At 45.7% G+C, this 20,961-nt stretch overlaps 1 protein-coding gene across 6 annotated transcripts in view; it reads left to right on the top strand.

The window, feature by feature from the left end:
* ASTN1 (astrotactin 1) overlaps window positions 1-20,961 on the top strand; it is a 291,298-nt gene that overhangs the window by 191,891 nt on the left and 78,446 nt on the right. For all 6 annotated transcript variants that reach the window (XM_070591356.1, XM_070591359.1, XM_070591357.1 and 3 more), the window contains exons 10-14: window positions 5,616-5,753; window positions 6,264-6,414; window positions 14,777-14,943; window positions 17,872-18,066; window positions 19,681-19,808. In XM_070591356.1, the coding sequence (XP_070447457.1) occupies window positions 5,616-5,753; window positions 6,264-6,414; window positions 14,777-14,943; window positions 17,872-18,066; window positions 19,681-19,808 (779 nt within the window). The remainder of the gene's footprint in view (window positions 1-5,615; window positions 5,754-6,263; window positions 6,415-14,776; window positions 14,944-17,871; window positions 18,067-19,680; window positions 19,809-20,961) is intronic.

The raw sequence follows: 20,961 nt of genomic DNA, 5'->3' as shown, positions 1-20,961 counted from the left end.
TTGGCCACTGCGGTGTTTTCTCTCCTAAGGCATGCCCCTAGCTAGACTGCAGATTTCAGAACCACTTCCTCACAGAGCCTTCCCTTCCCTTTCTCTCCCGAGTGTCTCTCTCGGGGCAGGCCGGGTCACATTAATGGCATTGGCCGCAGGCTGCCTTTGAGGATTTGTGCTACAAGAGATGTCAGCTATATTCCTTAGACTATGACTTGGGCATTTAAACTTTCCAACAAGGATTTATCATCTGGCTGACTTTCCCCCCACCTTTTTCTTGCTGCTGGTCTGCCAGGACCTATGATGGTGATAAAGATAAGGCAGATGGAGGGCCTGGTGGAGTCGGGCTGATTGAAACGGATAAGTTTTCCCTCCTCGAAAAGTCAGAAACTAACACTTTGAAAAACAAGGGCCTTACTGAAATTGCTATTAAAACAGAACCTTCACCAAAACTGTGTTTCCATCCCCACAAGCACTGTTTACTCTTCTCAAGTTTGTTAGCTGCCAACTGGATGTGATACCCAAACGCTACAGAGGGAATCAGTTGCATGGTTTGACCCATGCGGTCAACTACCTCAGGAGGCCATGGGTTAATCACTAAGTGATTAATCATTTTGGGCTCTAACATGACAATAACTAATCTTTCAGATAAAAGATATATGTGATGATCTCCTTATTTTAGGTATTAAGAACTCTAACGGAAACCACTCTGAGATCTGAGTAAACCAGTTGCCAATGGCCACTCTGGAAAATTCTATGGCCTGGTCAGTGACTGTAATTTCTTAAAGATGCTAATGACTATTTACTTGCTACTCTGCTCCCCTATGATTTAGTGTCCTGATGCATTCCAAGCCACTGCACGTTTGCCTGGGCTATGGAATAAAGTTTAAATTCTGACATTCAAATCTTTCTGCAATTGAGTGCCGATGTACTTCCTTTTAATAAGCTGCTCTTCTCTAGAACTTTGTATTCTTAGTCAAATCGATCTTCTAACTGATCCACTGCCCCAACAACCTGAACATTTCCCACTCTGCACATTTGCTCATACTCTTTCCTACAGCAAGAATGCTTATTCTCCTCCTAACATAACACCACCCGTTGTCGTGGTCTAGACCAAGTCTCAGCTAAACCCAACATCTATCGAGCATCTACCATCGCAAGGCGCTGTTCTAGATGATGTAGATGTGACCAAACAAATATGACCATGATAGTCCCTGACTTCAAGGAATTTACAGTCTCATCCAAAAATTGTTCTCCAGCACGGACCCTCCATGAGAATCCCCAGTGTGCTTTAAAAATGACCAAGAATCTTACCCAGCACAAACCAATTAATTCAAAATTTCTGGGGGGTGGGACCAGGGCATGAGTGTTTTTTGAAAGCACAATGGTAATTCTAATCTGTGCCCAGGAATGAGAAACGCCACTCTAAAGCTTCTCCAACGCACTTCATCAATCCACAATGACTCTTCCCCCTCCAAATTTCCACAACATGCTGACTATAATGTTTATTTGTCAGTTATTTTATTTCATATTTATTTTTAACTTGCCTATTTGTTTCCCCAATGAAATGGCCATCTTCCTGAGGGAGTGGGTAGTACCCTATATGGCTTTAAGTGTTTAATATCTAACATACATTTTTAACACACAATTTAATATCTAACATAGAATTTTAAACACAGTAGGTCTTCACCAAAGATTTGTAGATGATGACTTCAGATTTCCTAAGAACTTGAAACCAGACTAGGAAAAGACCTTGATACCCAACCTAATCCTGGTAATCTACAATCCCAAAGATCCTGGGAAGGGTCCAAAGGGACTCTGAACCTCCAGCCTGAGTCTTCTGACCAAACCCGGTCTAGTGCTGAAGACCACCTTTCCACTGTGGCTAGGATCACTCCATATCACTAGACCCTCTAGTGGCAGGGACTACTGTAGACCAAATTTATCTCTTGGAGACCTTCCTCCCAAGTGTGTACCTGCATCCCTGGGCACAATACCTCATCCCGGAATGGCCTGCTTTGGGAAGAGTGGAGAAGCCAGGCTAAGAGCTATTTATCAGGTTTCCCACATTCTACTTGACGCCAAGGCACAGTGAGAACACAGGCTTGTTCTGTCCAGTGCTCTCTGGCAAGTGTTTGCCTCTGAACAGTAGTTTCAAGCTCTAGTTCAACAGGGTCGTGTGCAGGACTCAGGCTACAGCCGAGCCATCAACTGTGATAGTCACCACCAGCTGTCAACAGAGAAGGCCCAACTTGGGAAAGCATTCCAGATGCTCACCCAACTTCTCTTTGGTGGCTTTTTGAAATAATTCCTGCCAAATCTGCATGAATGAGGGACAGATGAAATTTCAGGACACAGCTTTTCTCTGACAGTTTGTTCTATATTTGGTTTTTGGAATTACTCAGTAGATTTTGCAGATAAAAGAAAAACTTTAGAATTGCATAGGCATGAGCTAGCATGGACTGGAAAGCTGCTGTGAGCCACACTTAAGAATTGGACCAACCCCTATCTTTCCCACTTAGGGAGAGGTGACCTTGGGAGGTCGCTAAACTTCTTACAATATTAGTTGACAAATTGGTAAAATGGGGCCAATCGATTAACCTCAGAGGGCTGTTGTGAGGATAAATGAGCCAGTCTACAGAGCAGCTGCCCCTTTGAGAGTTCTCGATAAAGATAGTCTCACTGCCCACCTGGCTTTGCTTCCCCTGCAGGGTTTCACCTTGACCGCACCAGAGATGGAAGATTACACTGTTTTTCTTGTTAACTTAGTACAGTGTCACATCTCAGAAGCCTTTGTGTACTTTGAAAATTCCTCACAATATCAAACCCAGATCCATCTTGACCATTAAATTCATTTAAACCCAGAGGTTACTCCATGTCCTGCTCTAAATGAAGGACCACCGCTAAATGAATCACCACCGCTCCCATCGTTAAATTTGAAAATTGAGATTATATTCCCCAGTAGCCTGTGCAAACTAAAGAGCATAACTAAATCTCTTTATTGATCAGTCAATCAAGATTGATGGAGTGGCCTCCTTGGGCCAGAAATTGTGTTAGGCAATAGGGATACAAAGATGATGAAGAACTGTCCTGTGCCATCCAAGAGAGCACATTCTGCTGAGGCTGATGGACGCATGAAAAGATGGGCACAACTCAGTCTCTCAGGGAGACAAGGGACTGTGTGCACGTGCATGGAGGAGAGCCCCTTGCTTGGCCTGAGGGTTGAGTGTGAAGGTTCTGGAGGGTTTTCTGGAAGGGGTGGGACCTTAACTGAATCTTAAAGTGAGTGGGAGTCCTACAAAAAAGAGAGGAAGGAAAATTCAACAAGAGGGAATATTAGGAGCAAAAGCAAAGAAGTGTGAAAATTAGGACGATTTTAGGAACTACAGTCAGATTGCATTATAGGAGCACATAGTGTGAAGCAGGGTTTAGTGAAAGAAGGAGCTGCGGAAGTGGGTGGCAATGATGTCTTTGGCGATGTGAACTTTGTTCTGTAGGCCTGGGGTGTCATCGGACAGTTTCAGTTGGGAAAGATCTTTGCTTTTCCTTTCGCAATATTACTGCATGTACAGGAGGAAGGGAAAACTGTGAGATTGATGGATGTGAATCTCTCTCTCAAAAGAAAAATTAACCATCAGAAATGTGCTAGTACTCCCAACAGTTTCCTAAAATCTGTTGCATAAATTATAAGCTACAGATCACAGATCGGTTGCTCTGCATCAACGCAAAACTTGGTCATTTTAAAACCGAAACAGGAAACAAAAACTCACCTCTATGTCCAAAGAAACTGCCTCCTCCCTGGTACCATGCAAACTTGTGCATGTTCTCTCTGAAACTATATATTATATACAATATTAGTGGCACCCCCATCCCAGCTTGCCTATCATAGTGTTGCTAATCTCAAGAATGTCCATTAGGAAATGCAAAGTGAATACAAATACTTGCGTGTTGTTGCCTTCAACTCACATTCATCCTTAAGTCCCAGGTTCCGGGCACCTCACAGCAATCACTTGCCCTGAACTGGTTCCTTAATCTTGTCAGATGACATGTGTGCACGTGTGTGTGTGTGTGTGTGTGTAAAGCGGCTGTCATGCCTTCAGTTTTGCCAACTGCTTCACAGAAGAGTGAAGAAGTGGGTCCCCTCTTCTGTCCCCCCAGTAATGTCCCTCCCTTACCTGGTACAGAGCCCCCTGTGCAGACCCCGTGCCACCTATTGCCTCATGTCCCTGTGGGTGGGAAGAGTTGAGAGCCTCCTTCAGAGCAAGAAGCATCTGTGGTATTTCAATGCCGCTTAAGGCAGAGGTTTGCCCAGCAGGTCAGAGAAGTAGAGATCCAAGAGTAAGAGTGGGAATAGGGAAGAAATCTCCCAAATCGTGGCCACATCCCGCTTGCTCAGTGGTCTGCCTCTCCCCTGGGCACCTGCTTCCTCCCCTTTCAGCTGCTCTGGTGCCTAGGGCTCTCTTTCAGGGAGTGGGTGAGAATTGTGTGGCTTGGCTGCTGGTAACGCCTGAGCCTCCGTCAGTGGGCATTCTCTGAGGCCAGCATTCTAGAGGGGGTTGCATTTCTCAGAAAAGATCTCACGTCATCTCTCTTGTTTCCTAGCATCTCAGGCATCCCGGGGAGTGGAGAGGGGAGTGGAGAGGGGAGCGTGTGGGTTAAGGGAGAGAAAGGAACAGCATTCTGAAATGGTACTCTGTGACCAGCATGATAATCGAACCAGTGCTGGGTTCTGTTTAATTGTGCGCATCCTTCCATTGTTCCTCCCTCCACATTAAGTTGGAAGGGGACACCAGACTGCCACAGCCTCGTGATATCCCACCCACACTGGCTTTTATCCCATAGACTATTTTTGACTGTGAACACAGAGCATTTGAATGCCTTTGAAATAAAATGAATGAATAAATAAACAAATAATCTCTCATGGTTTCCTTAAGCTCTCCCTTGAAATGCTGATTGATTCTTTTATTCCTTTTAGCCCTTGTTGTAAGAATAATAAAAAAAAATCTTCCCTGTCTCCTGAGGGTTAAGGCCATTATCTGAGGGTGTGGGTGGGAGTGCTGCAGAGAAGACATCCAGGCCTGTCTGGTTCCCTCTTCTCTCCTCCCTGGAGGCTCCTGGCTCTGGTCATTTCTGTTCCCACCACACAGAAGTCAGAAAAGGGGAGCTTTCCTCCCTTCTTTTCCTGGGTAGGGTTCCTGCAGGCACAGAGAGGAGCCATCACTTCCACCGTGGGTGTGCGACCCGAGGGATGCGGATGGTGGGATGCCGGCATGTCTCCTCAATTAGAATGCTTCCAATTATATCCGCCTTAAGATAGGGGAAGCCCAGCTTCACATCTCAAGGAAACTGGGACTCAATTTCTCACAACTTAATAAAAACCACTTCTAGCAGCTGGTGTGTGGGTACCATAATCAGTTCTCCAGCTGTCTCAACATGTGAGCAGGAGTAGGCCTCTCTGCCTCCATCAGACTCAGTCATCTCATCCATAAAATGGCGATAAACTCTCCTTTCTGAAGAGGACTACGAGGAGTGAGAAGGAAGCAGCTGGAGATAGAATGCCAGGCTCCCCGGTGGGGGTGGTTATCCCCTCAGTCATAACCACCTGGTGTTGGGTGTACCTGCAGATTCACCTACACCCTTGGGGAAGGCATGTGGCTGCCTCTCAGCAAGAGCTTTGTGATTCCACCAGCTGAACTGGCCATCAACCCATCAGCGAAGTGTAAGACAGACATGACAGTGATGGAGGACGCTGTGGAGGTCAGGTGAGCCCTGCCCCAGCACGCTGAGGCCTGCATTTGGCTTGGGAGGCTCAGTGAGAAACGACCTGAAGGTCCAAGGTGCTGGGAAAAGAATCATGCCTAGCCAAAAGGAGAAGTTGGCAGGCTGCCCTCCAATTCCCCAGACACCGGGCCGGGGTCTACTCTATCTGGGTCAATATTGCACACCCCAAGGCTCAGGCACTGGGAAAGGACATAAAATTCGAGTTTGTAAGCACTTCCTGCAGCCCCAAAGCACTGACAGGCAATAAAATGTTAATTTCCTTGCCCAAGTTTAGACCTCCTTTGACCAGGCGTTACAGCCCTGGCTCCTTTCCCAGGTATGGAGAATGTCCATAATTCGTCAGTTCAAGGCTCAGGGTATGGTTGATCTTTCCTTTTTGTAAGAGAGAGTGAGACATGATCCAGCTGGCCAGATAGGAACGCGGACTATGATGCTACTTGTTGTACGTGGAGCCCTTGATGCCTGCCATCTCCTGCTGTTTCTCCCCGCAGGGAGGAGCTGATGACCTCATCCTCCTTCGACAGCCTGGAGGTTCTCTTAGATTCCTTCGGTCCAGTGCGTGACTGCAGCAAGGATAATGGGGGCTGCAGTAAGAACTTCCGTTGCATCTCAGATCGCAAGCTGGACTCCACTGGTTGTGTGGTATGTGTGCCCTGTCAAGCTTGTCATTTTGAGGGTGGGGGAGCAGTGCACAGGATAAGACACAATGCAGGTACATGGATAAAACTATATTGTGAATGAAAGAGAGGGTCAAGAGTGATCCCTCCCTAGGTGTAACCACCATCTAGTCTAAATTATGAATTTTCCCTTGACAGACATGAGGAGCTAATCACAGTCCATTAATCAAGAAGTATTTATGGAGTACCTACTGTGTGTATCTATCCAAGGGAAATTTCTTGAACTATATAGCATGATTCTTTCTTTCCAGCCTTTCAGGCTAGTTTGTAAGGGATACCCCAAACAATCTGAAAACTAATTAACTGCTAAATAGTATAATCTTGACTCTAATAGGAAATAAACTATGTTTACTGTAATAGGAAATTTAGAAGAAACCTACCTTTGGCTAGAGTCAAATTACATTGACTGTAATGGGAAATTTTAGGAGGAACTTGCCTAAGGCCAGAATGATGAAGGAAGTAAGTTACTCCAGGAATGGTAGAAGAAAAATAAAAAAAATGTCACCTTTGAGATGAAGTCAATGAACTCCTACTTTGTCAAAGATGGTTTTCTACTTCGTTATCAGCTATGTGGTTTTTGGCTACCTTTAAAATATGTGATGCTATTCACTAGAAAGACTATTTGGGCTATGATAGACTAAGACAGCTCCCACGCCAAAGGTATGAAGATTGATCGAACCACACAGATAAATGGAGGCAGGAGCAGATGAAGCCATCAGCTGCTGGTGCCTTTCTATTGGTCACTTTCATGTCCATCAACACTATTGTCTGTTTCCAGCCCTCTCTTCTTTTAGGGGCAGAATGATGAAATCCTCACTGAGAGGAGAGGGAATGGGGCAGAGAAGGGAGGCAGGAAAGCTGTGCATAAAGTGGGCACAAAGGAGAGGGAGAGATGATTTATTGAGACATGTAGTTCTGCAGTGTTTTGGGGGCAGGACCAGGAGCTTACAGCTCCAGGGAGAATATGGTGCCTCATCTTGCTTCTGAATCTGACAGCTGTGCTCTTGCAAGGGGACTCAGAGCAGGGGCAAGCTGTGAGGATGCTGGGCCCATGCCATCTTTCACACCCTCATCTTCCTGTCTCTGAGCACCTGCTCTGTTCAGGGAGCTGCTCTCCATCAAAGACGGATATGTCCCTGGGATCCAGGGTGGGACTCTCTCAGCCCTTAGGCTTCCCCAGACTTTCACAGGCTAGGCAGTAGCTGACAGAAGCCTGATTCATCTGAGAAGGGAGAGAAAATGAAGAAAAGAAAAGGGAAAGAGAGAACACTGAGGAGCAAGTAGACGGAGAACCTGGCAGGTCAATCAAAAGACAGGCAAACCAGAACAGAGAGGACTATCAGGAAAATACAAAGAAAAGCACTCTGTAGGTTGTGTCTTCCAAAGGCAGCCAGGGGTGAGCTGATGCTCCACCATGCTCCCCTCCCTTTGCCTGGTCCACTTTCAGATGTCTTAAGCAATGAGCTTCCCAACCGGGTCCCTCAGGAGACGATTTCACTGTCTAATGGAACTCCCAGCTGAGACGTATTTTTTTTACTATTCGGGCTGCATTTCTTCATCCGGATTTCAGCCTTTCATTCCTCATTACTCTCTCGGGTCATTCTAAGTACTAAAATATTGTGTGTGCACATATGTGAACATCCATCCCCACCCCCTAAAGCTACCTCCATATGAGTTTGAGGATGCTCACATATTCACACACATGCACACGGATATATTCTCCATCTCTTCTCACTTCTCTGCCCCTTTCCTGAGCCCCTAAGGGTTTGCCTGTCAAACGCCTTCTGTTGGTGATCCTAGCCCCTTTTACTTGGCACATAGCCGTGCTGATGTATTTTTATATTTTTAACACTGTGATCTGTGAGACGGAGCTAGCAGGAATAGTTCCAATGAATATGCATTTGCAATAAGATCACTGCATTTTAGAATAGGAGCCACTGCAGAAAGCCACCCAATTATACCGGTGCCTGGTATTAGCATAACACTTTGAAGTCACTGGTCCACGTGGTTCTTAGAGGGAAGAGGGGGCCAGGCTGACTGGCAGGCCCATTCAATTGTCTGTTTCTCATTGGCTACGAAGCACATGATCCTTGAAACAGAGGACTGAAGGGTTGAAAGCTGATGTGTCACATCATGACCCTTATGACCCTACTGAGAAGACCGGGGACTTTACCTTGAGCTGACCTGCCTCCCCTGGGCATCAGTACTATCCCGAAGTCCTGGTGTATTAGCAGAGCGGTCCTGTGTCATCTGGAGGTGGACCAGGGACAAAGGGATCAGCTGCACCAGCTGCACTTGGGGGAGAACTGGGCTCCCTTCCTCCTCTGCACATAAACCCTGATGCTCAGTCCTCTGGGTGCCGAACTGAAAGGCTTCCCAGGAACTCAGAACATGCTGGCCCTTAAGAAACCCAGGAAAGAGGCAGATATGGGAAGAGACAGTGTATGTGCATATTTGCCTGACTGAATTCAAGCCAGACAGGTGGGGTTGCTCAACCTTCATTCTTTCCAGGAAGGCAGGGCATGTTTCTCAGTTATGCATGGACTCCCACAGGGTTAATTGCTACCCAGTTAATTGCCCTGTTGTTTATAGAGTCTCTGGGGATGGGAAACAAACACCCGTGAAAGGCACAGATCTGTACAAGCCGCAATCACTCCATTCCAGACCAAACCACTCTCCAACAGAGAGATTACAGAACCTTTGGGAGGGCTCCCGGAGCAGAGGTCCGCCACCCACTGCTGATAACCACGTCTTACTTCTACCCCTTGTCCTTACTGCTAAGGCGGGGGCAGGGGTCCCTGCCTGGAAGGCACAATAGCAGTGGTTCTCTGTTCTGTGGAGCCCCATAAGGTCCTGCAAAGTTCCTGTAGTAGTTTCCTATGGTTGCCGTAACAAATTACCACAGGTTTAGTGGCTTAAAACAACACACATTTATTATTTTTCTTTTTCTTTTCTTTTTTTTTTTTTTGAGGAAGATTAACCCTGAGTTAACTGCTGCCAATCCTCCTCTTTTTGCTGAGGAAGACTGGCCCTGAGCTAACATCCGTGCCCATCCTCCTCTACTTTATATGTGGGACGCCTACCACAGCATGGCTTGCCAAGCAGTGCCATGTCCGCATCCTAGATCCAAACCCGTGAACCCTGGGCTGCCGAAGCAGGAACGTGTGCACTCAACTGCTGCGCCACGGGGCCAGCCCCACAACACACATTTATTATCTCACAGCTCTGTAGATGAGAATCCAATACTGGTGTCACTGGGCTAAAATCAAGGTCTTAGCAGGGCTGTGTTCTTTCTGGAGGCTCTAGGAGAGTATCCACTGGCTTGCCTTTTCCAGCTTCAAGAGGCCGCCCATATTTTTGGCTCATGGTACCCTTCTTCCATCTTTAAAGCCAGCTACGTTGCATTTTTCTGACCATTCTTCTGTAGCACATCTCCCCCTCTCTCTCTCTTCTGCTTCCCTCTTGTACTTTTAAGGACTCTTGTGATGACATTGGGCTCACCTGGATAACCCAGGATAATCTCCCATCTCAAGATCCTTAACTTGATCTGCAAAGCCCCTATGGTCATGTAAGCTGACATGTTCACAGGGTCCCAGGATTATGTGGCAGACATCCTTGGGAGGCCATCAGTGGGAGATGGCAGTAGATGACAGTGGGGATTGGAGCAGACTTGGTCAGCAGGACTCTCATCTCCCCACTTTCAGCTTTAACCACGGCATCTTCCTTCTTATCAAGCCTACCTCTTGAGCTTTAATATAAAACTTTGTTTGAAAGTCTTGAAAATGATTTACAAAGCCGTAACAAAAGTGAAAAGCCCATGTTCTAATATTCCTTTCTCAGCTTCCCAAAAGTAGCCAAAACAAAAGCCTTTGGTTTGTGAGATGTCTGCATGTACTTAGGTGAGCAGACTGTGGCCTTGGAAGGGAGAGGTCGGCTGTCCCGCTTTCTCGTGTATTGAACATATGACCTTCCCCACCAGAGCATTATGCTCTAATGAGCTTCGAATTACCCAATGACCCTGCTGCCCTCTGTCCACATGCTGTCCACAATGGTCTCCCACGAAATGTGTCATTTCACCTCTACTGGAGCGCAGATGTGCAGAGACCATCACAGATGACCAGCTCTCTTTCTCTCTGTAGGACAGGAAGCAGAAGAGTATGCCTCAGAGGTTTTCAGAGAAATGGGGGCAGGAAGCTGAGATATAAATTTAATTCCATCAAACTTTTCCCCTTGGGAGAAGGCCTGCGTGGCTTGGGCTTGCGTGTCAGAGCCCATCCGAAAGTCAGGGAAATCATTATTTGTGAGAGGAAGACGACAGCCGTGTAGAAAAAGAGAATCGATTTTGAGTAGGAATTGTGGGAATTATGGTTGCGTGTCTTCTGAATCACGCAGGTAAGGCGAGACAGGCTCGACGGCAGGAAGTTGTTCCCTTCTCCCAGGAGCCCTGAATAGGCTCATGTGTCCATCACTCATATTCAGCAGCCATCAGACATTCACCTCCTAATCTGGAACGAAGGTGTGTGTGTCTCTGGCTCAGTGAGATCCGACTAGGATCCTAAGTAATTAATCAACCAAAAACCATTGGTGGAAAAAGAGGGGAAAGATGGTGAAGAAAAGGGATTGAATGGGGAAAACCATTTTAATCTCATTAGCAAAATGTGCCTTAGACCAGTAATAAGTCACGAAGCCATGAGCGTCTCATGAACGATGATTAACCTTGTGTATTTTAGGGGTCACTGAAATATGGGCTCATTTATTAGGCCTTCTTGATGGAGGAGGGCTGTTGCCATGATAAATGGAGTTTTCTTCTCAAGCCTGTAGTTGATAAAGGCCCTGGGAGTGCCACATGTAACCTCTGCCGAGAGAGGTTAAAATATGACCTTGGGGCTCAATCCTGAGCAAACGGTTCTATTTTAAGGAACAAGTGGAGGGATTGTCCACAAGCCAGAAGAAGAGAATGGCCGGTGCTTACGAAGAGAAAATACAAGCTCCTCCTGGAGACAGGATTTCTCTCCTGACAACTGGGCTCTGGTAGCAAATACTTCCAGGAAGAGGGCATGGTTAGGAGCCTGTGGTTTCCTTGTAGGTAGACAAAGATTTTCAGGAGCCCAGAATATGAAGAAACAGCACAAGGAACATTTAGGCAAAAACAAAAACAAATTTATACCATGGGAAATGAGTGATTAGACTCTTTGGGGAGTGGCTGTTCTGGTTCATCAAGGGTTAAGAAGAAAACTATATTTTTCGTTTCATTTTTTTTTTTCTGGAAATCTTTCAAAAATGTTCTACTCTGAACTGCAGCCCAAGTAAGCTATAGTGTGGTAAAGATAATTGCATCTTTTTCGGTGATTGAGGATCTTGTCTTGCCTTCAAGGTCACGGCTCTGGACAGTGTGCAGTGTTTGCCTTATAAATGTATGGACTCATAATACGGGGGGTGTGTGTGCATGTGTGTGAAAGAGGAGAGAGAGAGAGAATGTTAGGCTGAACCTACAAATCCATTATTACTCCGAGAATGTACTCCAGGAGTTGCTTAAAACAATCAAACAAACCACAAATCTATAGGATCGCTTTAACTCTTGACAAATTGACCTTATTTCTTTGGATTCCAATGAATCCAGGTTATCTCACACCTGTAAAGCAACAGGGCAGTGCGGAAGGGACACACATGAGCTTTGGGGTCAGACAGATCTAGGTCCAAGTCTGATTCTGGCATTTTCCACCTCTGTGACCTTAAACAAGTTACTACTTAATCTTTCTGAGTCTAAGTTTTCTTATCTGTAAAATGAGGGGAAAAAAGTCTCCTTGTGTGTTGGGATGGAAGGTAATATATGTAGATTGTCCTGCACGTAGAATTGCTTAATTCCGGATAGCTGTTATTATTATTTTTAGCTTTGCTTATAAGAACAAAAAAAGTCCGACATGGACAAGGTAGCTGACTGTCTTCTCTCCAAACCTCCTAAGAGGGTGTAAATATCAGGTGGTCCAATTTGGCATAGCAACGGTCATCTAGACACCAGAGCCAGGCAAGGCATAGATGTGCCAGGATTTGGAATGCTGGAACAAAGCCTGCTGGAGTTTCATTTGATGATGTCTGTGTCAAAAATCACACTTGATGGGGCATTCCGAAAAAAAGCAGGTGGTTGAGAAGATGGGGCGTCCTGGCTGGTGACTGAGAAAGCTAGCTGGTACCAGGATGGACTGGCTTTGTCCCTACTTTGACGGCTTTTCCCCAACTTTGTGGAAAGAAAAAAAAAGAATTCATGGCAACTAGTGTAGCCTCTTTAATTCCAGTCAAACTTTTGTGTTTCAACCTACATGCATGCCTGGAAAGCCTCACAGTGGTGAAGCCAGCTCCTTTCTGGTGGCACATCTGGCCTAACAGCTGGGTGGCCAAGCAAGTGGATGGGTGGGGGGGCTAACAAAATGTAGGGTGCAATCCTCAGCTGCCTCATTTGCTTGTTTACCATCTCTGGAACATCTGGGTTTGCACAACATGAGGCAGCCCTTAGAAACTTCTTTAAATGCTGTCACCTTCCAGCATTCCAGCTGGCTTCATGGGGAGAGAGAGGATGGACCAGGCTGGGATCCTGGGAGGCCCACAGCGGGGCTATTTGTTTGGAAAATTGCAGAATTAGTGTCAGCAAACTGCACATCCTGCTGCGTGATCTTCCATCCGGAAGCGGGGAGGGAGGGGGGTGGGTCTTCAGAGGCACACCTGCGGCAGCTCCGGCCTACCAGGCCAAGGTGCTTGGCAGCGGTGAAAAAGAGGCAGCCAGGCAGCAGGGCAGGAGGGGAAGTGTTGAACACGGTTCCACCAAGTTTTGAAAGAGTTTTTTTGGTTTGGTTTTGGTTTTGGAGGAGTGTGTTAGCTAGCTGACAGTATGCGTATAGCACAGTCCTTAAAAGCAGGTCAGATCTAGACAGACCCCCAGCGCTGCCCCATACTAGCTGCCTGACCCTGGGCGAGTTATTTGCCCCCTTCCAGCCTGTTGGAAAGAATCAGCTGTAACGCAGATGTGCAGGATCTGTTGCATAGACAAAAGCAGCAGGATGGCAAAAAATGTTCATGGGCTTTCAGACGGAATCCAGAGCAGTGAGAAGTTCATGCTTTAATTGGCAGTGTTAACAGTTTCCACATCGATTAAATGAGACTCATATAGGGTGCTGTGAGATGAAATACCGAAAGCACATAGCATAGCGCCCTGCTCCTAGTAAGTGTTCGGTAAACGGTCACTGTTGTGTGAGAGACTGAGCATGGTGTAAGAGAACGAAAGAGCAGCTAAGTCATGGATGTCATAGCCAGCCTCCAGGGCTTCGGGTGTGGTCCTGCGGTGAGCAGCAGTGCAACTTTAGGAACAGGAACATTAAGCTCTCTGTGCTTTTTCATATGTAAAATGGGGTTGATCACACTGCTTACCTCAAGGAGATGTCCTGAGGGTTAAATGAGTAAAATGAGTGAGTTAGACGCTGCCCAGCACATGATGCGTGCCATATGAGCGCTCCTACTGCTCGCCAAGCCCCTTTGTCTTCCCCAGATTCCGGTTGACATCTTTTCCTGGATTATCTCCTTTGCTGTCGTTCTTGAGGAGTTTATTGATGACGCAGCAGTGCAGAAAAGCTAATTCCTTCACACTGAGTGTCCAGGGCACTGGGATAAAGCTCGAGCCCAGTGCAGCCCCTGTGGGTGCTCATGTAGCAGCTGCCTTGTCTGTGCGTGTTCCGCAGGGTGTCCTTGAAGGGGAAGGTCGTGAGTATGGTCACTCCCATGAGGAGAGCAGTCACACCTCCCTCCAAGGTCACAGAGAAAGTCCACTTCGTCCTTCTAGCTGGAAGCCCTGGCTCTGTCCGTTCCGTCCAACACCGCTGTCCGGTACCAACGTTGACAAAGTGCTTTGGACATTAAAAGAAACTCTTATTAATACTAAGTCCAAACAGAAGCACTCCCTTCCCCTAGCCAAAAGGAATCTCTGCTAATGCATTTTAATTCTGGCCCATCACTTCCACTCTTCTGCCAGCCTGGGCCCAAGCGGGAGGCCTGCACACCTAGCTCTATCTTGCTACAATGCTCCGTTCCAGCCTGTTTGGAGGAATTGGCTTTAATGCGAATATGTGTGACCTGTGCCCAGAGAGAAGAAGCAAGATGTCAAAAAAGGTCACTTGCTTTTAAAGGGAGTCCAGCGTAGTGGGAAATTCATGCATTGCTTACCAAAGTTAATGATTTCAAGACTGAGTGCTAAAAATAGGCACCAGTGGTTATACTCTGGTTCCCAGAGAACCTGGTCCCCTGATTCACGCAACTGTGTGCATGTTTTCTGATTGTGCCAGTGCCCATCCGGACTTAGCCCGATGAAGGACAGCTCTGGCTGCTACGACCGCCACATTGGGGTGGACTGCTCTGACGGCTTCAATGGCGGCTGTGAGCAGCTGTGTCTCCAGCAGATGGCGCCCTTCCCAGAGGACCCCACCTTATACAACATCCTCATGTTCTGCGGGTGAGTTGAACTGCCCCTGAGGCCAACCGGCTTGCTGCCTTGCAGGACTTTCGATGCTAAAACTAGGAAAGTAAATCTGAATGAGCTGGCCACCCTAGACCAGCTCTCAGACTCTGAGGAGCAAGCCTGGAGGACTGGAAGAGGAGCCCTTTTAAAGGCAGAGTTGGGAGGGCTCTTAGGGAAAGTCTAGTCCCACCCCTACAGATGAGGAAACTGACCGCAGGCATTGCCCGTTTACACCAGAATTTTCCAAGCTGTGTTTTTTGGAACTAGGTTAATTAGGTGTTTTGTGACAAAAGGATTCCACAGTCCAAAAGCTTGGGAAAGATTGTGTGAGACTAATCAATTGTCTAAGAGGGGGAGGGGGAATCTTTGGGGGAGTGGATGTAGAATTAAATTCTGCTCCTAAAGTCCCTGCATTTTGTGAACGCAGCCGCCCTGCTCAGACGTAGCAGCTTCTCACCGTAGTTAAAGAGCCCGACTGTGGATCTGCTCTTTCACCCACCTCACTTCATTTGTTCTGAGGATGACTCCGTGCGGGAGCAGGCAGGCAATGCTATCCCATTTTACAGATGAGAAAACTAACGCACAGCAAGGTTAAGTGACTCCCTCAAGAATGGGGAGTCAGTAAGTGGGAAGATTAGGATTAGAATTCAGGCCTCCTTGGTTTCTTGAAAGTTCTGTGGTTCCCTCAACATTTAAATTTACATCGCTGACTGGAATTATATTTAAAGACATTTGCACGTTATATTTATAAAGTAAATAAAGATTTGGCCCATTCTTCTATACCCATAGTTTGCTTGTCTATCCTCCCCGCCCCTTTCCTTGCCCTCAAGGATCTCGCAATCTAAAAGGCTTGCAATGGAAATCAATATTTGTAATAATAAAGCTATGCCAGATTGTTGCTAAAAGCCAGTGCCTGCTGAATAATCATGAAAAGATTATTTGGTGGAGTAGTAATGTTATTTTATTGTATTTCATTTTATTCTATTTCTTTGCAATTGAGCAATTTTCATATTCAGTTTCTTGTAAACTCCCATCCTATAAATGGGAGTTTGATCTACATTTTAATGTCTCTCTAATGTTATCATTGTGGTTGACCCACTTCAATTAATAGAGCTAAATTCAGCCGAAGTCGCATAGCTTTATTTATTTAATAAACATGCATGCGAGCACGAGTTTTGCAGAGAACCTAGTTAAGTGTTAGGTATAGCAGTGACAGCAGGATACGAGACTTGGTCTCTGCCCTCACAGGAGTTTACAGTGGGACACATGGCCGTGAACACAAAGGAGAACAGGGGAAATGGGGCAGTGTGGAAGGGGAAGCTGTCGAGATGTTCAAGACGGACTGAGAGGGAACCAACCACCTTCAAAATTCCTTCCAGAAACACTATGTTATTGCTCAAGGAAGGAGCTGCTTTACTTTCTTGTTCCAGATCTAGGCTGGTGCCATTAAAGTCCTTTGGGTTTTGAGTCACATCTGGTGCCTGGACTAATGCAGTAGCTCCCTAAGTGGACTTTCCCCTTTCAAGCAGAGTTTGGTACATGTGTGTATTTAGCGGTCTCCAAGCCACTCTCTGTAGCCTGCCAATAGAAGTCCTTGATGTGAGGTTCTTATATGAAGGCCAGATCACGTGCACTTACAACTGAAGAGCTCTACTCACACTGCTCACACAAACATGTAAATGGGGAAAATGAGCTGTAAAGTTGCACTAGAGTGGGCCTGTTTGTACCTCTGCTAATAATAACGACAGCAGCATTTAATGAATACCCGCTGTATGCTAGGGACAATGGACGTCCTTTAAGTTCATTATCTCACTTAATCTTCTCAACAACCCAGCGAAGCAGCTAGTTTTCCCTCCTTTCACGGATGTGGAAACTGAAGTTCAGAGAGTTTAATCAACTGACCCAAGGTCACCCAGTAAAGGACAGTGTCATTACCATTACAATATTCCTTCTCATCACTTAAAACTATGATTATTTATTCCCCTATATAGAACAGACATTTTTATATTATTACAACAAATATCTCAGATAGTAATAAATGATGTGTTTTAATGTCATGATCATCTATAAATTCTAAATCTGGTATATTTCTGAGGAGAGACCCAAATTAAACCAGTATGCTTTTTAAATGACAGCTTTATCAAAGTCATTCATACGTGAATTAACGGATTATATTCTTCTCATTATAACTACACATAAGGTCCAGTTAATGACTTAAGGGTCACTGACCCGTGTTTACCAGCATTAGTATTGTTCTTCATTAGAGTGACTATATGCTTAATGGGGAGGCTGCTAAAGAAGTGTTCACACAGCGTGCCGTAGCATCTATTTGGTTCAGGCAGGCCACACTGATGGAGGCGAGTTAATATGGGTTGATCTCGTGTTTGGATACATTCAAACAGAACACAGCCAGAAAATGATCAATGTTTCTAATTTCTTAGTTGACTTGTCACAGGACCAGATTAGAAGGTTATTAATTTCTTAAGCACAGTGTCATTCGTTTTGCTGCCTAATTACCCTCCAAACAGATGCAGGGTCTGGCCACATAGATGGTTCTGGAGAAAGGCTCTAGAGTATCTTGGGTTTAAATGTGTTAACTTATTTATAAGTTATCTCCAGTGATTCTTACCCTGACCTATCTGGGAAAATATGCACTTATTAGAGGAGAGAGCACACCAAAAACCTGACAGGAAAGCTGCAGAGGAAAGGCGAGAGGTTCTGTGTGATCACATCATGGAAGGAGACTCGCTTTATAGGCTTAAGAAACTGAATTATAAAGGGGACAAAATGGAACTGGGATGTTCATAATCTTTAGCCATCCAACATTCTCCCAAAGGCATTTCTTCCCGGTCTATTGGGTTGAGTTGACGGCACAGCTCATTGATGGAATAACTTCTTATCTTGAGTTTTCCACTGTGTTAGGTGCATCGAGGATTACAAGCTTGGTGTGGATGGACGCTCTTGCCAACTCATCACGGAGACCTGCCCCGAGGGAGGGGACTGTGGGGAAATCAGGGAGCTTCCCATGAACCAGACCCTCTTTGGGGAGATGTTCTTTGGTTACAACAACCATTCCAAGGAAGTGGCCGCTGGACAAGTGCTGAAAGGCACATTCAGGTGAACTTCACGTCCACAGAACTGATTATTCAGGGCTGTTGATGGATCTTCTTCCCTGAAGAGCTTTAAAGTCAGGAAACAGTTTTGTATCTTGGAGCAAGGTAAATGTGATCCTAAAAGGATAGGTTATGTTCTCTCCCATGATCAGAAGATCATGGGACATTCCTCCTTCCAGAATCTGAGAACCATGCTTCCTCTTGGGGAACAGGAAAGTGTTAGGTAAATTTTTGTCTTGCCCAGGCAAGGACTGCAATATTTTCCATGACAGCTACACCCAAATGCTCAAGTTCTGTTCCCTCTGAGTGGAAGGATCAGTGTGTGAGTCAGTCTACAATATCAGTCCTCAAGCATGGTCGAAGGATCCCTTAGGGTTTATGAGAGCCTTTCAGGGGATATTCTTTTCCACGTACAGAAAGGCTGGATTTTCTTCATATAGTTCAACTCAAACAGTATGTTGCAGAGGTGAGAATTCAGCTGTCTTCTAGTAAGTCAGACAGTATTAAAATTTTCAAAAAACGTAAAATAATGGCACTCCTCTCCTCATGTTTCATGGTATATGTTAACATTTAATAGATTTATTATTGTTATTTTTATTTATTTATTTATTTTGCTGAGGAAGATTAGCCCTGAGCTAACATCTGTTGCCAATTTTCCTCTTTTTTTCTTTTTTTATGTGGGCTGTTGCCACAGCATGGCCGCTAACCAATGAGTGGTGTAGGCCTATGTCCAGGGTCCGAACCTGGGCTGCCAAAGAAGAGCGTGCCGAATTTAACCACGAGGCCACCAGGGCTGGCCCTTATTATTGTTATTTTTAAATGAATTAATAAATATTTTAAAAATTTATCTTTCAATTTCCAAAATGTTAAATGTTAATAGATATAATTCACATTAACAAAAGCTACTTGGGGCCTTCAATTATTTTTAAGGTCCTGAGAACAAAATATTCCAAACCATTGGAATTCCAAACCATTGGTTTGGAATATTTTAGGAGATTTTCCTTTTGACCTCTGTCCCTGTTCTATCTTAGGCTATTTGAATATATCTCCCCCAGAACCCATGCTGCTTTCCAGGAGATGATGATGATGATGAAAGTGTTGTAGTAAGGACCAGCAGTTGATAACAACCCGGGCCTCGACTCTTAGAAGCAAACTGATAGTGATTATCTGAGCCAGTTCTTAGAGTCAGTTGCTTTTTCTGTTACAGACAGAAAGACTTTATTAATAGTTCCTCTTTTAGTGAAAGGCAAGCGGTGAGGCATCATAACTAATCTTGTGGTGGCTGGAGTCTTCACTGCAGTCTACAGAGGAGACTGAGTATGTCCAGATCTCATGGAGAGGGAGTCAGGGCATAGGGACTGGGATGGGAGGGAGGGAAGAATATTGTCTATCTTTTGAGTAGACATTTTCAGCTGGTTGATTTCTCATCTCCCTGAGCCCTCATCCTACCTCTTACTCCAGACGTGTACATCAAGTGGGGTTTGCGGGGCGGGGAACTTTTTGGCCCAGAAAGAATTTTTTCATTGCAAGTTGAGTTATAGATTGCCCACCAAGGAGTGGGGTTCGCTCCTTGAATGAAACTCTCATTCAAGAAATGAAGGTCTACCTCTGTTTCCAGGCAAAACAACTTCGCTCGAGGTTTAGACCAGCAACTGCCAGATGGTCTTGTGGTGGCCACTGTCCCTCTGGAGAATCAGTGCCTGGAGGAAATCTCGGAGCCCACCCCTGACCCCGACTTCCTGACTGGTGAGTGTGTTCCTGCCCTTACTTAACTGGCAAAAACAGGCAGCTCCCTATGGTTTCATGAAATCCAAACTCGACCTCACTTATTTTGGTTTCAAAGCCAGTGATTTCCTTAATTCACAATAAAAGCTCAGTTCTAAAACTGAACACTAATAGGATTATTTGTCAGTAAAATTGCCAATGTTATTATATAATCATCTGCAAAATGGTCATAATGATACCTTTCCCTGCTCGTCTCATCAGGACGCTTGGAAAACACATGGGATAATTGATATGTAAGAGTTCAGAGCTCTCAGTGGATTCGCAGAAGTGACCAGGTCGTGGTAGAGGCAGAGAGAAGGTGGATTGCTACCATTGCCTAACTATCTGACACTGGGACTGCTGGGTTCCCCAGCGAGTACTTATGGACCCATGGAGGGGACTAGAAAATGATAGAGCTTTGTTGTCAAATGACACTGGGTTTGAATCCGGGCTCTGCTACTTTCTAGCTGTATGACAGTGGACAGCACAGTCTCTCGGGACCTCGTGGCCCTCATCTTAAGATGGGACCAACACCCGCTGCACGTCAGTGCTGTTTTGAGCCCCGTGTTGCTCTTCCCCTGGGCGCATTATGGAATGAAGTTGTGGGTTGATTGGAAGAGGCAGGAATCTCAGGGGATGCTTCTCCTTTCTGTGCCTCTGAAGACCCCCAGATAGCACCTCTTGGACCAAAGAAGACAGGTCAGAGGGTTCCATGGACCCATAAAAGGCAGCCGAGCAGAAACCCAGCATCACTTGCTGGAAGATTTGACATGAGCTCAATTCCATTGCTGGCTTTGTTCCTTTCTCCACTACTTCTCTCCTGTCCTCATTCTACGTCTTTCTTATTCTGTTCTTTTCTCCCCTTTCTCTTTCCTGTTGAAGAATGAATTCAGCTGAGGGTAAGCCTCTTTCAGATGTCAAGTTATGTTCAAAACTCTAGTGTAGACCTGAAAGGGATTAGAAGGAGGTCTGTCTGAAGTAGTATGGCACAGTGACTAGAAGCATAGGCGCTGGTGCCTGCGACAGCTGGGCTCACCTCTTCACTGGTTGTGTGATCTTGGACAAGTTGCTTACTCTGTGCCTCAATTTTTTTACCTATATAAATGGACATTATAATACTGTCTTCCTTAAGGGA

The sequence above is a fragment of the Equus przewalskii genome, chromosome 23, assembly GCF_037783145.1.
Source record: "Equus przewalskii isolate Varuska chromosome 23, EquPr2, whole genome shotgun sequence".
NCBI lineage: Eukaryota > Metazoa > Chordata > Mammalia > Perissodactyla > Equidae > Equus > Equus przewalskii.
Note: the sequence above shows the minus strand (reverse complement) of the source record. Positions and strands in the feature narration are given on the sequence as shown.